At 42.2% G+C, this 22737-nt stretch overlaps 1 protein-coding gene across 8 annotated transcripts in view; it reads right to left on the minus strand.

Annotated features, from left to right (window-relative positions):
• Positions 1-1598: 1598 nt before the first annotated feature.
• The window catches only part of xpo1b (exportin 1 b), a 38052-nt gene continuing 16913 nt past the window's right edge, over positions 1599-22737 (minus strand). For all 8 annotated transcript variants that reach the window (XM_080448820.1, XM_080448819.1, XM_080448822.1 and 5 more), the window contains 15 exons: positions 22039-22197; positions 19634-19831; positions 17979-18117; positions 16426-16607; positions 14944-15100; positions 14628-14791; positions 13694-13828; positions 12694-12877; positions 10752-10858; positions 9278-9472; positions 8338-8506; positions 6836-6970; positions 5960-6119; positions 4934-5030; positions 1599-3182 (listed from right to left, as the gene is read on the minus strand). In XM_080448820.1, coding sequence (XP_080304946.1) covers positions 3036-3182; positions 4934-5030; positions 5960-6119; positions 6836-6970; positions 8338-8506; positions 9278-9472; positions 10752-10858; positions 12694-12877; positions 13694-13828; positions 14628-14791; positions 14944-15100; positions 16426-16607; positions 17979-18117; positions 19634-19831; positions 22039-22197 — 2328 coding nt within the window. In that variant the 3' untranslated portion in view covers positions 1599-3035. The remainder of the gene's footprint in view (positions 3183-4933; positions 5031-5959; positions 6120-6835; positions 6971-8337; positions 8507-9277; positions 9473-10751; positions 10859-12693; positions 12878-13693; positions 13829-14627; positions 14792-14943; positions 15101-16425; positions 16608-17978; positions 18118-19633; positions 19832-22038; positions 22198-22737) is intronic.

The raw sequence follows: 22737 nt of genomic DNA on the forward strand, positions 1-22737 counted from the left end.
CCTAATGACATGCCCCAAAATATGGATGCCAGGTTTAAAGTGGTTAAGTCACTCATGTGGATACAGTATGTGATTGTCATTGATTGGTTGTTAAAGTAATCTGGCTTCCTGTGTATCTCTCTCACAGGGGTATTAATAACCCTTCCTGCCCAGTGTGTGGACAGACAGTGGGGTGGTGGAGGATGGGGAGGGAGGTTCAGCTTGGCCTGGTTCCCAGCGGTGCTGTGAGACCTCCAGCTGTTCTCTCCTCTCCTCAGTGCCGGATGCCGAGGATGGCTCAGGATCTCTGGATCTGGGTCAGCAGAGAGAGGGAGGGAGGAGGAATCCAGTTACCTTACCACCACACTGTAAAATCCCTGAGTATTAATGTACAAATGTGCAATTGACAGCTCTCTCTCTCTCTCTCCCTCTCACACACACACACTCTCTCTAGTTACACGCTTACTCTCTCCCACTGCCCCTTTCAAAGTCTCTCAAATGGGCCAGACAGACATTACAGTCCAGAAGATGTCATGATACTGGTCATTGTGTACTCCATAGCATGGTCAGTATCATCTCAGTATCATGTCACATGTCAGTATCATGGTCATTGGTCAGTATTCATGTCAGTATCATGTCACATGTCAGTATCATGGTCATTGGTCAGTATTCATGTCAGTATCATGTCACATGTCAGTATCATGGTCATTGGTCAGTATTCATGTCAGTATCATGGTCAGTATCATGTCACTCACATGTCACATGATACTGACCCACAGGTTGAGAATCACTGTGTTAAAGGGATTGCATCAGGGAAGGATTCAGCTTTCAGGAGTGTTAGGAGTGTTAGCCCTCCCTGGGAGAGCACCATTATAGCCTTTATTGGAGTACCAGTAATGTTAACAGGGATTAATGGCAGAGTCATTTTACCCATACCCAACCTTGGCAACATCTGAACGGAAACGGAGAGATGCCACATACTCAGTGTACGGGCAAACATTGTGAATGTGTGTATTGGTCTATGTGTACAGTATGAGTGACAGCAATGATAAAATTAAAATAAATCTAAGAAAGCGTTCAGAGATATACGTAGTTTGTCATTTAAGTGTTTACAATACATTTGAGGGATAAAGAGATTTGCATCTATCAGCGCCTACAAAAACTCTTCATGTGTGTCAGTATTGAGAGGAAGTGGGCAGGATTTATTTAACACTTGTCAGATCAAATAGGAGTGTGTGGCTACTGGGTCACCCAGTGTGAAGCCCACTAGAGACCACGACTTTGTCATAGGCTTTATTTGAGCTTGGGCTCAAATTCAGACTGCATGGAAATCCAATTTGTTTCTCAAATCCACACTGTTATTTGCATGTGATCAGGTCAGAATACATTTTTATATTCAGACATTGTTGACCTATTGCATTGGCTGCTGTGGTAACAATGTAACGACATAGGTGTGAGTAATGCTTAACTTATACTCTGTCAATTATTCAGGTAAGTTCAGTAACGGTCATTCCTTCGATTCGGAAGATGTGAACAGAATGTATTGATACCAGTATGGTCCTTTAAGTTCTGATGCCGCCTTTGTTTTGACATGAAAGAAATCTGTGCTAAAGGCAGAGTTATAAAATTCTCAACTTTAATCAGTTCAAAAAGTTCACAACAAATGTAACACTTTCAGAAGGGAGACTTTCCATTAGAGATCGGGTGCTTATATGGATTTATACATTCCTTTGCCTAATTAAACGTATTGGCAATCAAATTGCTCTCTGGATAAAAGCCTATTGTTATTATTTGGATTGAACTCAACAGATACAAATGGAAAATAAACAAATGCAAAAAATAAAATAAAAATAATACAAAATTAAATGTAAACCAAGTTTTTAATTTATTTTACTTTGCTCTAAACGTAGTGTCTTGAAGCACTACAGCATGGTAAACAGTGTAAATTAGCACAAGTCAAAAACCTCAAAAAACCGTCTGAGTTAAACAGATGTTATAAAGATGCAACCAACCGGCCAACCAAGAACCCCCCATAAATATCAAGTCCACATCCCATTTAATGAAGGCTCACAAATGAGCAACAATCCTCTTAGAGGAAAACAAAAGGCTGATGTCGTCTCGGCGACAGCACACACGCGCACACACTCACAACAACAACAGCAAAAAACATAGACAAAAAATATATAGAATAAAAGGAAAAATAACCAATTATGTTCCCATGGTATTGAAGATGCTATACAATTGGGATGATATGCACATAACTGCAAAAACTAAACTTCTGCCGTTGCCAAACACTATTTTATCCTTTTTTTCTGTTTTACTTAAACGCAACTTATGAGCAATGGACACTGATACTGATGCCTCAAGTAGCATCTCTCAGACCTTCATTCATAATCCGTTCGATTCACATTCTTTCCCACAAGTCAGTGGGGCACCAGAACAAAGGGTGCGCACGCCTCTAGAACCTAGACCACGTCTTCACTTCCTTCCTGTTCGTTTACCTGTATCACAAGAGTTCTACAGGCCTCTATGCAGATTTCTTTTGACACATATTCTGTGTTTTTTTTCTCCACAAAAACTCTGCTCAGACTGTATATAATAATATATTTATATATAAACAAATATATGGGGACTATAGGGAGGAAAAACAGAACGAGGAAGGAAGCAAATAATAAAACTAAACAAAATTATGGTTAAGTTGTCCTAACTGTAGCAACCTCTTCATGAAGATCTTGGGATGGGCCATAGACCGAACAGAAACAGAAGCCTGGATCGTTTCTGGAAAGATATTACACAAAAGAAGTCTCCATAGAAAACGCATATTATGTAAAAAGGGCCACAGGGTGACACGGTTAATCATTTACATAGTATTGGCATTGTTTTGGTCGACAAACATCCAATGGGACTCGCCCCGCACGGCCACCATGGTGGAAGGGGAAGGGCACTCTCCAGCCCCTCGCTCTCCTCCTCTCAGGTTGTGTTATGTTTACTGTGGTTAGGGTTTTATTTTTTGCATGTTTGTGTGGAGGACTGTACAGTTTGATTGAGCTGGCCGCTCAGTCACACATCTCCTCGGGGATCTCGTGGGGGTTGAGGATGCCAGGGACAGACATCTGTATCTTATGTTTCTCTTCCTGGGCTTGACGGAGAGATGCCTCTCGTTCCTCCAGGAACAGGTCGGTGGTGTCCTCGCCCGCGAACTCCTGCAAGACGGAGAGCAACATATAACCGTTTAATCTAGGCTGCCTGAATGTATCCCAACGTGTCCCCTTACTGTACGGTCCACTTACAAACACATACATATTAATACTGTGTACTGTAAGGTGTCGGTAACTACGGTAAGGTGTAAGTCTCTCTTGATATGATAAACGCAAAAAGACTGAACCAATTTCTCCAACTAATTGCCTCCGCCAGGTTGAAGGCGTGGCCGAGACTGTCCCCTGTCTGTCCGTACGTCTGTGTACAGCTCATCTCCGGCACTGTTGGACCGATTGGTGTGAAACTATGCGCACATACTCCCTGGAGGCCAGAGCAGAACCTCTGCCCCAAAGTTTTCACATTGGCCTGTTATAGTGCCACCAGGAGGACGATTTTTGCAAAACATTCTTTTTGCCATTACTCCTACAGATTTTGTCCAAACATCACGCAAATCGGTACACATTATTTCTATAGTCATGTCATTAAGACAGACCAGTCAGATTTTTCATATTTCATCCTGATTGGCTAAGATTGACTTCTACAACCTGGCCTGGAGGAGACCTGTGCTCCGAGGAGCACATTTTCCAAGTTAATATTCTGTTCTGATGAACGACTTCAGCAACTCAGTGGAGCTGGCTCCATACTACAGGAGTTTTATTCAGACAATGAGTAGAGAGACCATGGACTTAAAGGCATGACCTGGCAATGCAGGAAAATGTTATTTATGGCAACAGATAGCTCAGCGGATCGCTATGTAGCTGGTGATAAGCTGTCCTCTGCACAGTGGTGAGAATGGTTGGATGAAGCTCTTCTACTGCCGACAATAGACAACAATGCCAGAGGCATGCAGGACCTTACATTAGCCACTGGATACTTGGTTTTGTTTATTAGCACACAAGTATACCGGATTATAGCAGGAATAGAGTATAGGTATAGAGTTGATAGGGAAGGTGCCAAATTCTATGACCATGTTAGAAATTCAACGGTTAGATAAGACAGCTGTAGCAATCCCACAACCGTATATTACAATCAAGGCAGTCTGATATTTCTGAATAAGCTGAATGCTGTTCTGCCTCCGTTTACAATTTACATTGATAAGCTTATTTCTGAATAAGCTGAATGCTGTTCTGCCTCTGTTTACATTTATAAGCTAAGAAAAGCATTTTTAAAATATATATTTTATGTCAAATAATAATGAGGTCATTGGAAAATAAACCCAGATTCCGTGACGCAGGACCGACGCAAAGTAATCCCGCATCACCTCTTACTTAACTACTGCACTGTTGCTCCACCCCAGAGAGGAACTGGACATTTTTAGGTCGTATTCTCCTTTTTAAGATATTAAAGGGCAGGATAAATGGTCTGGAAACCAACAGGCTGTGTGATCCAATCCCTTCCAAAGCCTATTGGGTTCTAGCTTACAACTTTTGAAGAGGCTACAGTAGCACTGGCAGTAATACATCACCCCATTAAACTATATCTTATTCATAGTCTCCTTACTTACATCTACAGTGGCACCCAATGAGTGCATCAACAGAACAATTAAATGGGTGTAAACTAAATGGGTGTAAACTTTCATAAAGCCTGATTTATGCTTAGTTGCACGCTAGTGGTGCACACTGAAACTGATCTACAAGCTCACAACATGATGCTTTGCAACGTTTTGTATAAAGTTGCTTTCACTGTGCACTGAGTTGAGTGAGTGAGTGTGGAAAACCTAATTCAAACCTCACAGAGAAGATGGAGAAATCCTCACCTTGATCTGTACTAGGAAGTCCCTAAGGTGCTCCTTGAATGCGGGAATGTCCTGATTTAAGCTGAACAGCCCGGTCACAAACACCTTCACCTGGGCACTGCAGAAAACAAATACACACACACAGTCTTAGGGAGATATTATTTGAGGACAGCAAATTAATTAATGAACACACGTCGTTGCAAGAAAAGAGAGAGGAAAGAGGGACCAAGAGAGATGAGACGGGGATGAGAAAGAGTGAGACGGAATGATTGGGAATGAGTTTGTGCATGTGAGAAGTGGTTCTCAAACTTTTTCATGTCAAGGATCCCCAAATTGATGTATTTGGCCGCGGACCCCCATCTGAAAATATTTTGTGCCAGGGACCCCCCATACAAGATTTGTGTTAAAATGTTTTTAAAATATTCCAAATGTTAAACATTTTTGCAAGATTGTTTTTGAAAATAGTAGATCTACAAGCTCACAGCACGTCGCAAAGCGACGCGTTGTGAGCTTGTAGATCGGCTATTTTCAAATAGCCAATGTACTGTATATCGGGCTCAAGTGGTTAAACTGAATTGAATGCAAAATTAACTAATTTTGCTGGGAACCCCCTGGTATGCCCCCAAGGGTCCCCGAAACCCCACTTTGAGAACCAATGGTATAGTACAGCAGCGATTTCCAACCTGTGGATATTGCAAGTGGGACCCCCAATAATTGACAAAAAAAATGTCCATTGATCTGAGCCTGAACACAATCGATGGATTGTTCATTAAAATAAGCATGCTCTGAAAATACACATAGCCCACCCATCTGACTGAGTGGTCAGATGGGTGGGCCGCAAACACTTTCGAGCTTTTGAATGGGCTGATCCAGAAAAGTTTGAACCACTGGATGTGTGTGTGTGTGTGTGTGTGTGTGTGTGTGTGTGTGTGTGTGTGTGTGTGTGTGTGTGTGTGTGTGTGTGTGTGTGTGTGTGTGTGTGTGTGTGTGTGTGTGTGTGTGTGTGTGTGTGTGTGTGTGTGTGTGTTTTTGCATGTCTGTACTCACTCCTGTAGATGAGGAAAGGCTGTCTTGAGCAGGTTTGCTACATATTCCTGGATGAAGCCCTGGTTGTTGGTTGGACTGGCTGGATTCAGGCCTGTGGTGATCTTACCCTCCTCCACCAGGTTGAACATGTAGGCCAGGATGGACGCATGCATGGTCAGACCTGCAAGACACACACAGACAGATCGATATATTGAAGCAAAGACTGACTGAAAAAATACAGAGGTGCTCCTTTTGCTGACTATTATCATGATGCCATCATGATAATGCCATCTCTTTATACAGCCATTTTCTGTGAGGAAAACTAATGAAACAAAAACAAAAACAAAAGACATTTCTAACAACATGGAAGGGATTAAATGGATAACACTACTTATCTCTTCTCTTTGATACAACTTTATATTGAAGCCTCAGTTTCTGCACAGAACACCTTGCTTTGGGATCTATCTGAAACATCCAAGTACAAACTGTATCCTCATGCATTTTGTAAATATTCTATTTCTATGGTTTTATCCATTAACTGAACAAATTTACACAAGAAGCCTGACCACCTGCTGTGACTGGGAGACAAACGACAAGCAACTCTGATGTCTCTGTTGGGATCACCAAGCAGCTGGCCTGGGGTTTTGTGTTAAGTGTGTGTATTCTTGCAGATTTGTTGGGGAAGAGCATGTGTGCCGTCTACATAGGTCTGCATTTATCTTTTTGTCTGGGTGTTTTAGTTTTTAATAAAATACGCCTTCATTGCGATCCCATTTCTGTTACTCCAGTAATATCTGAATCTGACCTATGCTAATATTTGAATGCTTTATATTCGAACGCACCGAGTAGTGCCAAATAACCATTCCAAACTGGGCGTGTGTGATTGTGGAAGCTCACCAGCAGTGTGTGACGTGTCAGTGACCACGGAGAAGATGTGTTGCAGGATGTCACAGAAGTACGTCTGGTAGAAGCTCTGCGCTGCAGCTTCTTCCTGAGCCACGTTTTGCAGCAGTGTGTACAGAATCTGCAGACCTGAAGGGGATCATGAATACATAGTTATTCACAGTTGAGAATTATATACAGGGGCTACACCAGTAGGTGAACATATAAATGGGTTGATTACGTAACCGCAACATAATCTCTGGTTCCAGTGTGGTTGGACACCTGCGTTGCATCATCATGTCGTTCATCCTCTCTTCCCTCACCTTCCTGTCTCTCTTTTCTGTCTACAATAAGCCTCAAAAAGTGTCAGTTAATTGTCTCCGCCAGGCTGGACGGCTGTAAGCCGGAGACTATGATTTTTGCTCCTGTCCGTTCGTGTGTCTGTCTGTCTGTCTGTGCGACTGTGAGCGGCTTATCTCCCGCACCGCTGGACCAATCGGCGTGAAACACCCCCATAAGGCCAAGGAAGAACCGGCACCCCACAGCCTCATGGTGGCACTATAACAGCCCACTTCACGTTTTGGCCCATAACCTTTGAGACTTAGGTCGTGCAATAAAAAACTAAGAAATCCCCTTGGATCATTAAATTGTGTCCAATGCTCAACAGTGAGTCAAAATGCACTGCAGAGACTAAACTGGTTTTCCAGGGGGGTCAGCGAGACAAGCTCCAAGTAGCTAAGAGTGCTGAGGGAGAGGATATTTATTTGATCCTTCTCTCAGCACTAAATTATGGATTTATTCTGCATCTAGTCATTTCTGTATTGTTCATTTAGAACCAAGAGTCTGTTATTCAGGTCAAAACTGTGGTGGAACAGATTGAAAGGGGAGCACCTGGCTGCATGTCTTTGAATGTGGATAAATGGAGCAGCACCAGAGGCGTTCATGTGTTGGAGCTTTTCTTTGAAAAACCAAGAAAGATTAAGTGTTCTGTCAGACGGAGCCATCTTTGTTCATGCTAAAACGTTCTTGTTTTTAGCTTCTTCTCTTTCTTTCTTTTTCTTTTTTTTACTTCATATTACTCTTCCTATGTGGGTAGATGGGGGTTGGGTGGATGGGGGGGGGGGGTGGGTCTGTGAAATATGTATGAAAATTAAAGCATTAAATAAATCACATTACTGTTATAGGTCAAACTCTTTTGTTATTTGTCACATGCAGAGTAGACCATTATGTGACAACAAGTCATGGATGATGATGACACCCATCACCCATTCCCCTGCCTACAGCCACAAGTATGTTTCAGACCTGTGGCAAACCCTGTATTCTTCACAATGCTAAATATCACAGTATGAATTCACAGTGTGCCTAAAGCCGCATAAGTACATACATATATACATATGGAGAGAGAATGTGTTTTTACGTGCATTTGTCCACATTTACCTGTCCCGCTGAGCGTTGTGTATGCGTTCACGAGTGTACTCACTGTAAGTGTTTGTGTGCATGCGTCATGGCATCCTTACCCGTGTCAGCAACGTTCCTCATAGTGTGTTTGAATGCCCAGATGATGGAGTCCAGGACCAGTTTGAACTGGGCTGGGGGAATGGCCAGGAATGCTAGGAAGCAGTGGGAGTTGACCGCTTGGAGCAGGTAGAAGAAATGGGTTCTGTGCTCTGGGTATTCCTCAAAGTTCTGTTCAACCAAAAACATCCAAAAAAGGAATTTAGGGCACATTCACATTATGTTCTAAGTTTCACTTGTCCATTAAAAGTTTGCTTTTGGTTTGAAACTATCTTGGCACATCTTCAGTCAAAATACAGCACTTATGAATATCAGTTCATATTAAAGCTGTATTATGTCACTTTTATTTAGTGAAGAAATTAGCATTTTGTGTTTTTGTCCAATCTGTATGGTAGAGTATGCTAATGCAATATAACTTATACAGTTGGGGTGGTTTGGTCTCCCTGTTCTTCTATTGACACGACCTTTGACCACATCCCGTTTCTGGTTTGACACAAATTTTGACCTGAAGGTCCAAATAAAATGTCTCCCCTGAGTAGACAGGCTGGCTGTCAAGTAGCTGTAAGTAGGCAGGCTCCTATACCATCAAAATAAAATGTCTTCCATCTAACAATTGAAAATAATATAAGATCCATCAACCAAAAGAGAATGTTCCCAGTGTGACCCATACGACAGTTATCCCGTTAAAACCGGGGAAGCATCTGTGTCATCTTAGATTTTAGCTATATATATATATAGCAACATAGGTTTTTCAGAAAACTGTTGTTGTTCTCAAAAATAGCAGATATACAAGCTCACAGTGCCTCATTTAATGCCGCGCAGCTACTTTTGAAGTGTCCTTGGCACAAAAAAGTTTGAGAACTACGGATTTAGAAGCCGGCCTCAGGTCTAAATGGGTTAAAAACAGCAGAGAGGTGTGACCTCCGTCCCCTCAGCCCCTACCTTGTTGATCATGTTGAGTGTGCATTCAAACACGGCGTCAAAGATCTGCGGGATCTCGCCGGTGATGTGGCCAACCAGCTTGTCGACGATGGTAGCCATGGTGCTGAGGACCTCGGGCTCACGGGCGGCGGGGACGTTCCGCTGGTAGTCGATCAGAACGGCTTCCAGCAACGGAGGGACAAAGTTCTCCCCAACCTGGAAACACGCAAAGGCAGGATGGACAGACAGACAGATAGATTAGCGTGGATCAATATTACACACTGATGAGGATGATGATAATTAGGGCTGCAACCGTGGATTGTGATCAGAATAAATTAATTATTGTAATTGATTTATTTATACCATACATTTTGGTGAAGTTGTAAGTAGTAGGACAATCTCATGAAGCCTGTACTGTAGGTTTGTAGGAAATGTTGAATTAATGCATCTTTACATGTGAACAGTGATGATAATGTTTTGATCATGGGGCGGCCATAGCTGAGTGGTTAGTGAGCCCGCCTAGGGAGCCAGAGGCCCTGGTTGCCCCAGGTACAATTCCAGGCCACGCCAGCATATGTGTCGATGAAATGAAATTTGTCCCTGAGCAAGACTCTTAACCCCTAATTGCTCACAGGCCCTCATTGGAAACAAGCCCGCAAGGACTTTCATGAACGTCCTGTTAAAAGGAATTATCCTTATCCTAAAGGCCCCCCATCAAAAACAGACACTAGATTTTTGAGCAGTTCAAATGCCATTTGAACAAGTTGCACTGCTGAGTTTTGATATGAATACAAACCTTTTAAGACTTATCATGAGCCAAAGCTCAGACATGATTATAAAATATTTCAAGCAACTGGGGTATGAGAGAGTATTTTGTGAGGCTAATGTAATGTGGGAATGTAAGGGCAACAACACAGCTAAACCAAGTTTTGGGACTTGACAGAAATGTCAAATATTATATTTCCATTTCAGCACCACCCTTCAATACGATAAATATAACTAGCAAAATAAATACATAAAAGAAGACAACATAATGAAGTCCTCCATCCATGGATTCCACAGCTCAAATAATGAATAATCCACTGATAAATGGGTGGCTTAACCAGGAAGTAGACAACTCAGCCGTGCTAAAATGAAGGCTTTGTGTTTGATCTAAAAATAACAGTTGGATTAGTTTAAATAATTTTCTACTACCAGTCTTGTCACCCTCAGCCAAAGTGCTGTGTCACGCCCGACAACAGACCGGGTATCATGTTAGGAGACTATTTTGGTTGAAAAATGTATAGTTACATCTGTGTTGAGAACAAAGATGATGTTCCTCCGTTCCTGAAAGGAAGCCTCTAAGTGTGCTCTCATTGAATGAATGAATGAATGAATGAGAGTGAACGGATGAATATATAAAAGAGTGAACAGATGATTGTTGCAAATTAAAGCGTGAATGAATACATTTCTATAGAAACAATATTTTGAAAATTATTTCAGAGCTCCCACTCACCATCTGTGGATCGTTTGATCGGCTAACCCAGCCTGAGATCAGCTTCAACGTCTCTCGTTTTACCGTCCTCATACTCCGGATCAAGGGCTGTTTCGTCACCATCTCTCCTGTAAAACACACACACACACACACACACACACACACACACACACACACACACACACACACACACACACACACACACACACACACACACACACACACACACACACACACACACACACACACACACACACACACACACACACACACACACACACCATGAGAATGAATGGATACAACAGAAAGAAGACAAATTCACTTTAGTCTGATAATGTACTGTGGTTATCATCTTCAGTCAGGACTTTCTTAAATGCCCTTTTCTAGACAAATCAAGTACAGATACACAGTTGAGCATACACATGTGCATACACACACAACCTAAATCTATCTTACCGTAAAAGCTCTAATAGTAGCAGTGGCTTTAAGTGACCTCAAACGAAGAGAGAGCCAGGCCTTAATTGTTGTAAATTAATAATAATTATAAATATGATTAGTTTTTATAAAACAATGGTGAATTGTCCACCAGAGTCCTTATGGTAATTTCAATACTTTTTTTTACCCGTTTTTGTATTGGGAACCAGCCCCCCCCACACACACACACACACACACACACACACACAGACACACACACACACACACACACACACACACACACACAGTGGTGAGCTGTGGATTTTTTAACTAAGGGGGCTATATTTTATGACGTCACGTGCGCGCGCACGTGCACGCGCAGGCATGTGCACATAGCAACATGCCTGCATATCCAACATAGCAACATTATTTTCCTTTTTTTATATAAAAGCCCTTTACATATATTCACACACACATAAGTACTTAAAATAATCAATCAACTTGTCTTTACTTGAATAACTTTTTTTTAAAGACTTACATTGCTTTTAAAACAGTGTTTTTTAAAACAAGTAAAAAATAAAAAAAATACCCTTTTGCCACTCACCAAAACAAAGACGGTTTTATGGAGTTGAAAGCCTACTTTACTAAATGGGAACACTGTGAGTCCCCACCTCACGTCTAAAATACACTTTTTGGCCAGAAAAGAAAATATTTCACCGGAATTAAAACCTGTTTTTCGTTACTCCACAGTGCCCTCTACAGATCTGGTCAATGGAATTTTCCTATTAGACCAGATTCTTCCTTCCGGTGAAATATTTTCTTTTCTGGCCAAAAAGTGTATTTTAGACGTGAGGTGGGGGCTCACAGTGTTCCCACTTAGTAGAATAGGCTTTCAACTCCATTAAACCGTCTTTGTTTTGGTGAGTACCAAAAGTGTATTTTTTATTTTTACTACAGACGAGAGGCTGCGCTACCGCGGTGCGAGGGGAAGAATCGAAAGTACCATAACGTTAAGGAGAACTCCTTCTAACGCTATGGACCAGAGCTAGACAGGGATAAGTTTGTGAGTGTCTGGCAGGCTACTAGCTCTTGTCCTCTGCTAAGCGATTAACCCTTTCACACTCCATGGCTTAATGTTATGCAAAGCAGCCAGGTTGAGGCCATTGTTAAAGGTGTTAAAGACGGCTCGCCCCCATAGAGGTATAATATAGCTCGCCCCTGACGGTGCGTTGTTGTGTTAATGATTGACGGCTCGCGGGCGGCTGACGTTGAGTGCTCGCGCGTGCATGTGGAGCTCGTGCATGTGGAGCTCGCGCATGTGGAGCACGCGCGAGCCCCCAGCCTGGGAACTAAGGGGTCGACGACCCCCCGTAGCACCCCCTTCAGCTCAACCCTGCACACACACACACACACACACACACACACACACCTGGTTATTATTTGAGCTTTTACAGTAGGTAAAGTTAAAGCATTGTTAAAGCAAAGTTTAGAAACAATGTTGACTTCAAACCCCTTTCTCTCTCTCTCTCTCTCTCTCTATAACACGCACCATTGGTCTGGATAGCAGCGGAGATGTTCTCACTGAGGCACTTGTATACGTTCAGCATGTCCAGGTAGATCCTTCCCAGCTGGATGACGAACGGGTGTCCTACAGCCTTACAGGCCCTCACATTGGTCTTCAGGATGCTCCCTAGCTGTTTCACCGTCTCTGGGTCTTTCAGGATGTCCACGTTCTGGAGCCCCACAGGAGATCAGGAGGAGGAATGGAGGAGGTTAGAGAGCAACCTTACAGCATTTGAAATAAAAACAGATGAAAACTTGAAAACATTATATCACAACCAGCCCTATGCGCAACTATGTCAAAATGTATCATAATAGTCTGGTCTACCGTCTCCTTTAGTTGTTTTGGGGGTTATTCATCAGTGTACGTTTGCACATACAGTACATGACATTTGCTCTCTGCATCTAACACGTCTAAACTATTAGAAGCAGTGGGGAGGTGCCATTAATACAGCCCCTGGGGAGCAGTTAGGGGTTAAGTATCTTGGTCAGGGACACTTTGACTGGGCGACACTGGTCTGATTACCAGACGGCCCCTACCCACTCAGCTATGGCCGGCCCAGGTCGTGAAGGTCAATCAATCTGGTGTGGTGTTGGATTGGAAGTACCCTCCTCTAACAACACACCACTCAATACGACTAAACTGTCTTTCCCCTCCTCCATTTTCTTTTTTTTAGCATTATCTCATTGGTGTCAGCCACTGACTGAAATGCAGTACATCTGTGTCTGCAATACTGGCATTTTAGCAGCATGCAAGCTCTGAAGAAAAAAAAACAACACATGTTCACCTTTCCAAAAGAGTATAAAATAGTATTAGAGTATATATTTGTGGCAGTAGTTTGTTCTAGTATCATCGTATTATTAGAGTATGTTTTTGTGGTAATCGTTTGGTCTACTAACACAGTATTATTGGAGTATTAGTATTATTTGTGGCAGTAGTTTTGTTTAGAGAGTATCTTTAGCTGCAGTAGTAGGCAGGTCTCTCTTACCTTGGTAGCTTGCTGGATGATGCTGTCCCACACCTGATTGGGCAGCAGCATGTATTTCTCTATCAGGTGCTCCTGTACCGCCTGGTCTGTCTGGGCACCGATCATATAACCTACCGCCTCATAGAAGGTGTGTACCTGTGTGCGCGCGCGCACACACACACACACACACACACACACACACACACACACACACACACACACACACACACACACACACACACACACACACACACACACACACACACACACACACACACACACACACACACACACACACACACACACACGCAAGGTTTACAGCAACATGCTAAATCTATATTGGTATGTAATTGCACCAAATCTCAATACATATCTCTTGGGATATGTTCGGGAGATGGAGAAGACCTTTGAAGTAAAGTGGATATGAATTAGGTTTTCCAAGTAGACATGTAACATCAGCAGGAAAGTCTTCGCCTTCGCAGCAGGCAAGTATATTTAATTTAAGACCAGTAAAAATGGTTGATGGCTGGCATAAAATACTACTTTTACTAGTATATAATACTTCGACTGGGCTAAAACAAAACCAATTTGACAAAATATAGGAACTATTCATTAATTACACAGAACAGTATCTGTCTGCTATTTTGTTGCAGGTTTTATTATTAATTGATTTATGCATAGGACTTAAGCAGATATGCTGGTGGTGACTGACCTGCACCATTCAGTGTTTGGGTTGAGCTAGTATATGTACTGTATTTGTATTCATATTTGTATGAACAGTATTTGTGTATCTGTATATATTGGATGTGTACAAAAAAGGAAAAAACTGTTATGTATATTGACATAGTATGTAAGAGACTGCAGTAGATTAAGAAACAGAGAGAGAGACAGACAGATGGAGACGGAGACAGAGAAGTGACAGAGAGAGAGAATACGAATATATCTGTGCACTGACCTGCTGGGGTTGAAGGTCACAGATGATAGTGTTGATGTTGTTGAGGATCTCGTCAATGAAGGGCATTACCTCTCCCACCTGGACCTGGACAAAGTGACGCCGGCACTTTTGGGCAATCTTGATGAAGGTGTCACATGCCATGTCCTGAACGCCATCATGGGTTTCTGATGGAGGGTGGGGTGGAGGAGGTGAGAATGCACGGGGGAGTTAATGACAGCCATTACCAGCGATTACCACACGCATACAAAAGCACGCACATTTCTGTCATTTAGTCCAGAATTCCTTATACACACACACACAAAACCTGCTCTCTTACCGTGCATGAATTCAAAGAGCTTGTTGACGACCGTTTTGAGGAACTTCCAGTGAGCTCTGAGGAAGCGTGGGTACTGACCAACTATGTACATGATGTTGGATGCAATGATCGCCTTGTTATCTTTCCCCCTCTTCTGCTCACACAGACCCAGGAGATCCTAACACACACACACACACACACACGCACAAAGTCAGTGGAACATTATCACTGTCAATTTTCAAGTGTTTTCTTTTTCTTTTGCACATTCCAAAAGCTTGCAGAGTAAAGCCTAATTTGTTGCTTGCTGACAAGAAGTGATTTTCTTCCTTTTGACTTTTTAAAATGTATTTTGGCAGGCCGAAAATAGTCGATCTCGACTATTTTCGGAGCGTGACACCCAAGTGCAGCCAAGCATAAAATGGAGCATTAGTTCTACTGGATCTCTCCCTTTATTTGTTGACATAATTATCAATGTAGTCCTAGTTTTAGTCATCATAGCTTAGTTTTTATTACGTTTTTATTTAGTTTTTGTCAGTAGAGACGATTTTTTTGTCTTTCGGCCTGGTGAGATTATGTTTTACCCCCTGTCTGTCCGTCCGTCCGTCCGTCTGTCCATGTGTCCGTCCGTGTGTCCATCTGTCTGTGAGCAGCTAATCTCTGGCACCGTTGGCCCGGTCGCTGCAAAACTGTGCACACACACTCCCTGGATGCCAATTCAGAACCTCTGCCCCATGGGCCTGTTATAGTGCCACCAGGAGGCCAATTTGTGCAAAACCCTTTTTTTGATATTACTCCTACAGATTTTATCCAAACATCACGCAAATCAGTACACAGTATCTCTATAGTCATGTGATCAACACGGATCTGTCTGATTTTCCATATTCCATCCTGATTGGCTAAGGTTGGCTTCCAAAGTTTGCAGGATTGGTCCGTTTTGAACAAAATGCCTCAAATCATGAACGCAGCTTGCGATTTCTGTGAAATTTCACATGCACATTCCCACTAGGCCGAGGAAGAAATGCCAATTGAAACTTTTCAAATCAGCCTCATGGTGGCGCTATAATAACAGGCCAATTTGCGTTTCTAACTATAACTGCATCGATCTGCGTGAAACTTCGCACGCACACTCCCTAGAGGCCAAGGAAAAACATCTTCCCTGCATTTCTCACATTTGCCTTTTATAGCGCCATATTGATATTAAGCCTTCAGATTTTATCCAAATTTCACGCAAATCGGTACACATGATCTCTATAGTCATGTGATCACCAGGAGGCAGATTTTTGCAACACTTACACATTTTGTCCAAACATCATGCAAATTATCTCTATAGTCAAGTGATCAAGTTGGTTCCGTTCGTTTTTTTATATTCCATCCTGATTGGCGAATTCCGAACATTGCTGACCCACAATAACCTACCTGACCTGGCGGAGACCTGTGCTCCGAGGAGCACTGTTTCTAGTTCATCATAGTTTTAGTCATCAAAATTAACACTATTTAAAGTACCTTGATGACAGTGACCAGGAACCTCTTCTCGTCTTCCTCATGCATGGCTCCGCTGATGGAGCCGATGGCCCAGCAGAGTGTGTTCAGGTTCTTCCAGGACCACTCTGTACCGTTCACCTGGTTGTGGAGTTTCTCTGTCATGATGCGCTCTGTATCCGCGTAGTCCAAATGGGTCAAGTACACTGTAAACAAATAACAGTACAGGTATTTTATTGTAAATTGAACATTAACAGTTTGTTGTACTTTAGATTTTTCTCTCTCACATCTACCTAACGAAGACGTGTAAACATGGCCATTCTTTTCTCAGCGAGTGTGGAATATATTATGTGAACGATGGACGTTGAGGCATGCATGCACTGTATACAGTATACATATCTCTGCAGCCATGTCCAAAATATTAACCTTTCAGGAAATTAAGTGTTTTTTTTAGAACAACACAATACTGCCTGTCTGCCTCATCAGTTGGTATGGTGACTTTATAGTACATTGTCAGATACTTCGATATGTTCTTATATTATCATCACTTTACCCAAATACAGCTCAAGTGGAGTTAGGAGGTTTTTGGCCATTAATGTCTGACTTCATCATTCTAATCAATGATGGAAAAATAAATGGAAAAAATCTCCAAAGTTGGAGTTAGGTGGTTTGACCGACAATTTGAGGATCCAATGGAGTTAGGAGGTTTAGTCAGAAGCGCTTTTTAATACTTTTCATTGGTTTGATATTTGTAAAACACACACACAGATGTAAAGGGTATTCAATAGCACTGATTTATATTAAAAAAAAAAGAAGCAGTTTTTTGCCCGACAGCGACGATGTATATGCATGTATGTGTGTGTGTGTGTGTGTGTGTGTGTGTGTGTGTGTGTGTGTGTGTGTGTAGGTATGAGACCATGTGCGTGTCCCTGCATATCAATGAAATAGTAATTTCACCAAGCTAAAATGCACACCGCAGAGACGGTATGACATTAGAGAACCCATGTGGAAGAGGATGAGGGAACCATCTCATTACACACTGTAGCTGTGGGCATCGCTAGTTCCTCCCCAAAAGAATAACCACACACAAACAAAAGGAGGATGTTGACAGTGGGCATGGCCCTATGTTATTGGATCTTAAGGTACAGCGTTGGTATCGTGTAAAAAAGTTGAGAAGGGATTTCTGACAACTAGGAACAACAGCAGAACACTGAGGTCATAGTAAGAGCTCCTAGATAAAAATCTAAATGTGCGAAATAATTTAGTTCTCGTAGAATCAATTTAACCACTTGCTCCTGATTCCTAAAACAACTGACAAACTGTACCCAACTCTTGTACAGTCTCTGTTCCCATGCAGTAGAAAAATACATTTGATACCATTTTACTGAAATGCATTGCACGGATTGATTGATTTTAATATAATTATGGATACTAAAGTGTTAAAAGTTTCCCTTTAAGTATTAATAGTCTTATTGTAATCTTCTCCTGTGGTCCATCCACAACTTGAACCCTGTTATTGGCTGCCGTACCAAGCCAGTTCCCTCTCAGGGACTGCTGTTAAAAGTTTTTATCCTTACCCAGCGTTTCCCTCATATTCTTGTAGAGGTTTATGGAGTCTGTGTCCTTCATGAACTCTCGGACCACCTCCCCCTGGTCATTCTCTACCACCAGCACCTCTTCAGGCTTGGCCATCCGGCTCACCATCAACAGGCGCACCTGCCACATCGGATAAACGCTTGTCAGCGGGGGGCGTGCACACAAATAACACGCGCACGCAGTTAATGACATTCTCCGACTTGCCGCGCGGACAGACGCAGACACATATAGCACAGCTCACACTCACCCACACAGATCACTTAACTCAATCACTCACCCACACACTCTCGAACTTACACATGCGCGCCACATACATTTACCCTAATGCATAAATACATACACCACTGTATTAGAATAGTGCTGAGCAGACACATATGTACTGTATAATAATAACATGCATGACACATGTACTTTCCCCTTTCTGAAGTAAAATGTTGTTTGTGATTTTGTTCGCTGGTGACTTCTAACTCTAACTAGGAGTCATAGTTAGAGACTAAGACTCCTGTTGACAGCCACCTGTTACTTCACTGGTGCAAGCTGACTCTAGAGTGTCTCTTCATTTAAATACTTTCCAGGGATCTCTTGCACTCGATCCAGCTGCTTCGCTGTCTTCTAGGAAGTAGTCAAAGATTATTTACGGACTTCATCCTCAGGGATAAGTAAATGTTACATTTTTACCATTCTCAAGAAGAATAATTCTTTATATTTCACGAAAGTGGTGTCTGCTCACAGCAAGCGATGCTTTCATGCATCAGCTCGTGGCTTAACTGAAGGTCTTTATAGTAGTACATCAACTTGATGAGTTGAAATGTATAAGCTTACTATATAAGAAATGGTTCTTTAATAAGCCAGTATTCACCCAGTCCATGATGTACTGTAATAACAAACAATCAGCCCAGTTGCCACAGCTGGGTTCCTCTGTGGTGAAGCTCCTTCACAAAGTGACCAGAAGCACAACAGCAGCAAAAAGGCATTCTCTCACAGCACTTCATAACTTTGCTTTTTTCAGCTTTCCAGAAAACTCTAAGGATTTAGAACAGCGGTGTAGAACAGTGGTTCTCAAAAATAGCAGATATATGAGCTCACAGCGCGTCACTTCGTGCCGTGCTGCGAGCTTGTACATCTGCAATTTTGTTCTGAGTGGGGACAAATACTTAAAAAGTTTGAGAACTACTGATTTAGAAGGCATCTGTAGAATCGGCCTCAGGTCTTAATGGGCTGATATGTGTGTGTGTGTGTGTGTGTGTGTGTAGGAAACATAAATGGAAAGACATTCTTGAGTTGCCCTCTATCTGTATTTAAAGGGAGACTATCATGCTGTAGATGTGCATTTCAGTTCATTATTGACGTTTATATATTTCATGTGTGTTTTTTTTCAAACCTGCTCTCATATGTCTCAGTTTCTGCTAGCCTATAGCTTCAGTGCTGCTCTGCTCATTGTGATTAATTAATAACATATATACTGTATAACTGACTTATTGGCCGTTATTAAAATGATTTAAATTGTCTGGTTCATTTTGTCATCCCATCAACTGCTGATGAAACATTCCCTACAGCAATTGCAAGCATATGTGATAATCATACATCCAGCTCCCATCAATCTGTAAATTAGACAATCAGGTACTATGAGCAGTACCTTGGACAGGACAGGCAGATAGAGCTGTCTGCGGGGGGGCACGTCAAAGTGCTGGTTTCCAGAGAGCAGAGGAGAGGTGGAAGTGGAGAAAGGGCTCTCTCTGTACAGCTCGGCTGCCAGGTGGTTCCAATATTCCAGACAGATTTTAAAGATCTCCGTCTCCTCCACCTCCGACACCAGCAGCATGTAGTGGAGAGCCTGAGAGGGAGAAGGAGAGGGAGAGGGAGAGAGAGAGAGCTTTTGTGGATGAACATCCAGTGAATTGAAAAATAAAGGTTTGGTAGCGGGGTAATGGCTAAGATTATACAATGTATTATATTGCATGCTGCTTGGGCACCTTAATAAAGTACAATCTAATCTCTTCTCATCTAATCCTGCTCATTAGGATATTGAGATCACAATTCATCTCAAGTCAATTGGGAACAAAAGGTTTAGATATACTAGATTAGTCTAGAGTCTGTCGACTCTGACTGTAGACTCTGTCCATCTTGATCACCGTGTTCTGTTACAGTATGTTGTGTAATTTCTTTTTAAATATTGCCACAGTTTTATGCTTATATATTGAGGGGAAAATAAAATGACAATGCTTCACCAACGATAAAGGTTGGGTATCATTCGGTTTTATCCAATACCGGTGCAAACCGGTACTTTTCAAATGGTGCCGGTGCATAAACGGTGCCAGAAACAATACTCATGGATTAAAGCAAAATAAAATCTCACTACTGAAAGATGTTGTTAGGCATTAAGTCCTAATCTGCAATTTGTGAAACTGCATGAAAGGAGCCCCGACACACTGGCGCTGTGTTTCATAAACAATTAGCACAATATGTACAATTATAATGTTTTGGTAGCCATACAGCCAATTGCAGATTGAGTTGTAATGTAATGTAATTCATTATTTGTCACTGTATATTTGCATATACGTGAAATTTGTCCTCTGCATTTTACCCATCCTATAATCATTAGGAGCAGTGAACAGCCACTGTGCGGCACTTAGGGGTTAAGAGTCTTGCTCAGGGACATACATTGACACATTGCTGGCCTGGTCTGGAATTTATGTATATCATTGCTAGTTTGACCACTTCAAATACTCAACTAATCTTAAATGAACTAATACCCAAAAATAGGCCATCTACAAGCTTACAACGCATCGCAGAGTGGCACATTGTAAGCTTACAGATTTTACTACTTTTGGTGCGTAACATGCTTCCATGGAAGGCATGCTGACTTCCATGGAAGCATGCTGACTTCCATGGAAGCATGCTGACTTCCATGGAAGCATGCCTCCAAAGAAGGCATGCTGACTTCTTTGGAACCCAAATGCCAGAAATCAGTCGTGGCGACTGAGAACTTTAAACCATGAATACAGGTAGTAACCTGTGGTACAATGTTGTACTACTGGGGACAATTAAGTATCACTGACTGAACTGAAGCTAGTTTGCATCTAATTTTACATCTCTTTACAGTTGGTTATTCTAAACTTAAACCAACGTAAAGGAGATTTACAAGCGCACAACACGTCGCACATCACGAGGCATTGAGAGCTTGTAGATCGGCTACATTAGGCAAGCAGTAACGTTGTGAGGCGGAATAAAAAATGTAACATTATGCACAGTGCATCGCTCTCCATTCAAGTGTATCCCATGCATCACCAGATGCTTCATTACATTTGTGTAAAACGTGTCCCCCTTGTAAACATTGCGTGTCCTGGTGTTGGAATCCTTTGGAGTGAAATAAAGCCACACAGTTTAGACCGTCTGGCTTTAGGTATTTTAGAACCGTGTTTAAGCTAATAAGCTAAAAGTGGCCTCTATTCTGCTAATAAGCTAACGGTGGTCAGAGCAGTGTTGTTTACTAGTCTGGCACCATAAGTGTGGTTCGGCGATGCTGTTGCCTGTAATGTCTGTTTTGGAGCACCAGGGGGCAAATTGATAGCTCAGGCATTATGTGGCACAGAAATGAAGCACTGAAATCTCCATTGTGATTTGGTCTGGTAGGTAGTGGACCTGTCGGAACCGGCCTCATACTGGCACCAAGTTTCAGTACTAAACCCCACATATGCTATCCTGCACAGCTCTGAAGCGATCTTTGTTTCCAACTAGAGAGAGAGAGAGAGTGCAGTGATCTATTGGGGTCACTACAGTAGCTAGATGGGGACAGCTGTTGTCGAACAGTATTCAAGAGAACAAGAGAATGGAAAAATAAACCCTCAAGTAAGCCTTTCGCTGGACCCGATTTTAATTAAATGAATAGAACTTTGTTAACTTTAGTAATTTAGTAATTACATTTTATTCTTTCGGTTTACTACTACAACCACGAACACCCACCCTGATTAGCTGATACCACCTGGATAATATGGGTTTCTCTGGAACAGAAGTGGAACAACAATGACCCTCTCCTCTCACCTCCATCAGAGTCTCTCGTAGGTTGAGTCTCTTCTCAATGAGCTGACCGTGCTCCTTGAGGAAGGTGCAGAGGAACAGACTGAGGTTCTGAATGAAGTTCTGTTCGTCGTCTTTGCCATTGGCATAGGCCAGACGGATGTTCGTGTTCAGGGGCAGCATCTAAAAGAAAGAAATACAGACATCGGCTGCATTGGAACCAAGGTGAATGTTTACATTTTACATTGTAAAAAAAAAATTGTGTTGTTCCTGTTGTAAGTGAGATGAAACATAGTAGAAACACATTTGCATTTCATGTTTATTAGAGAGTATCATTCCTGTAGTAAGTGAGAGGAAACATTGTAGAACACACTGTATGATATCAGCCATCTTGAAATGTCCTCATTGGCGCATATGTTTGTCATAAGTGTCTTGGGTCGTTCAGTGTGACAGGGTCAAGGAAGGCCATCTACGAGCCAATCCACCCCATCATAGGCTACGACGAAGTTCTGGCAGTGTCAGATTTTGGGCCAATGTTCGTGCTGTGTGGCTGGTGCTACGACAAGTGTCGACGTGAGACCATTACGTAACAGCTACCAACGAGTAAAAATAGAGGTAAGTTCTTGTTTGTGTTACCAGAAACTGCTACTTTTACAGGCAAAGATTCTGCAGCAACTTAACTGGTTTCATCTATTTAATCACAGGGAATGTATCACTATCTGC

Source organism: Gymnoscopelus braueri, assembly GCF_963280865.1.
Source record: "Gymnoscopelus braueri genome assembly, chromosome: 14".
In the NCBI taxonomy this organism is placed as follows: Eukaryota; Metazoa; Chordata; class Actinopteri; order Myctophiformes; family Myctophidae; genus Gymnoscopelus; species Gymnoscopelus braueri.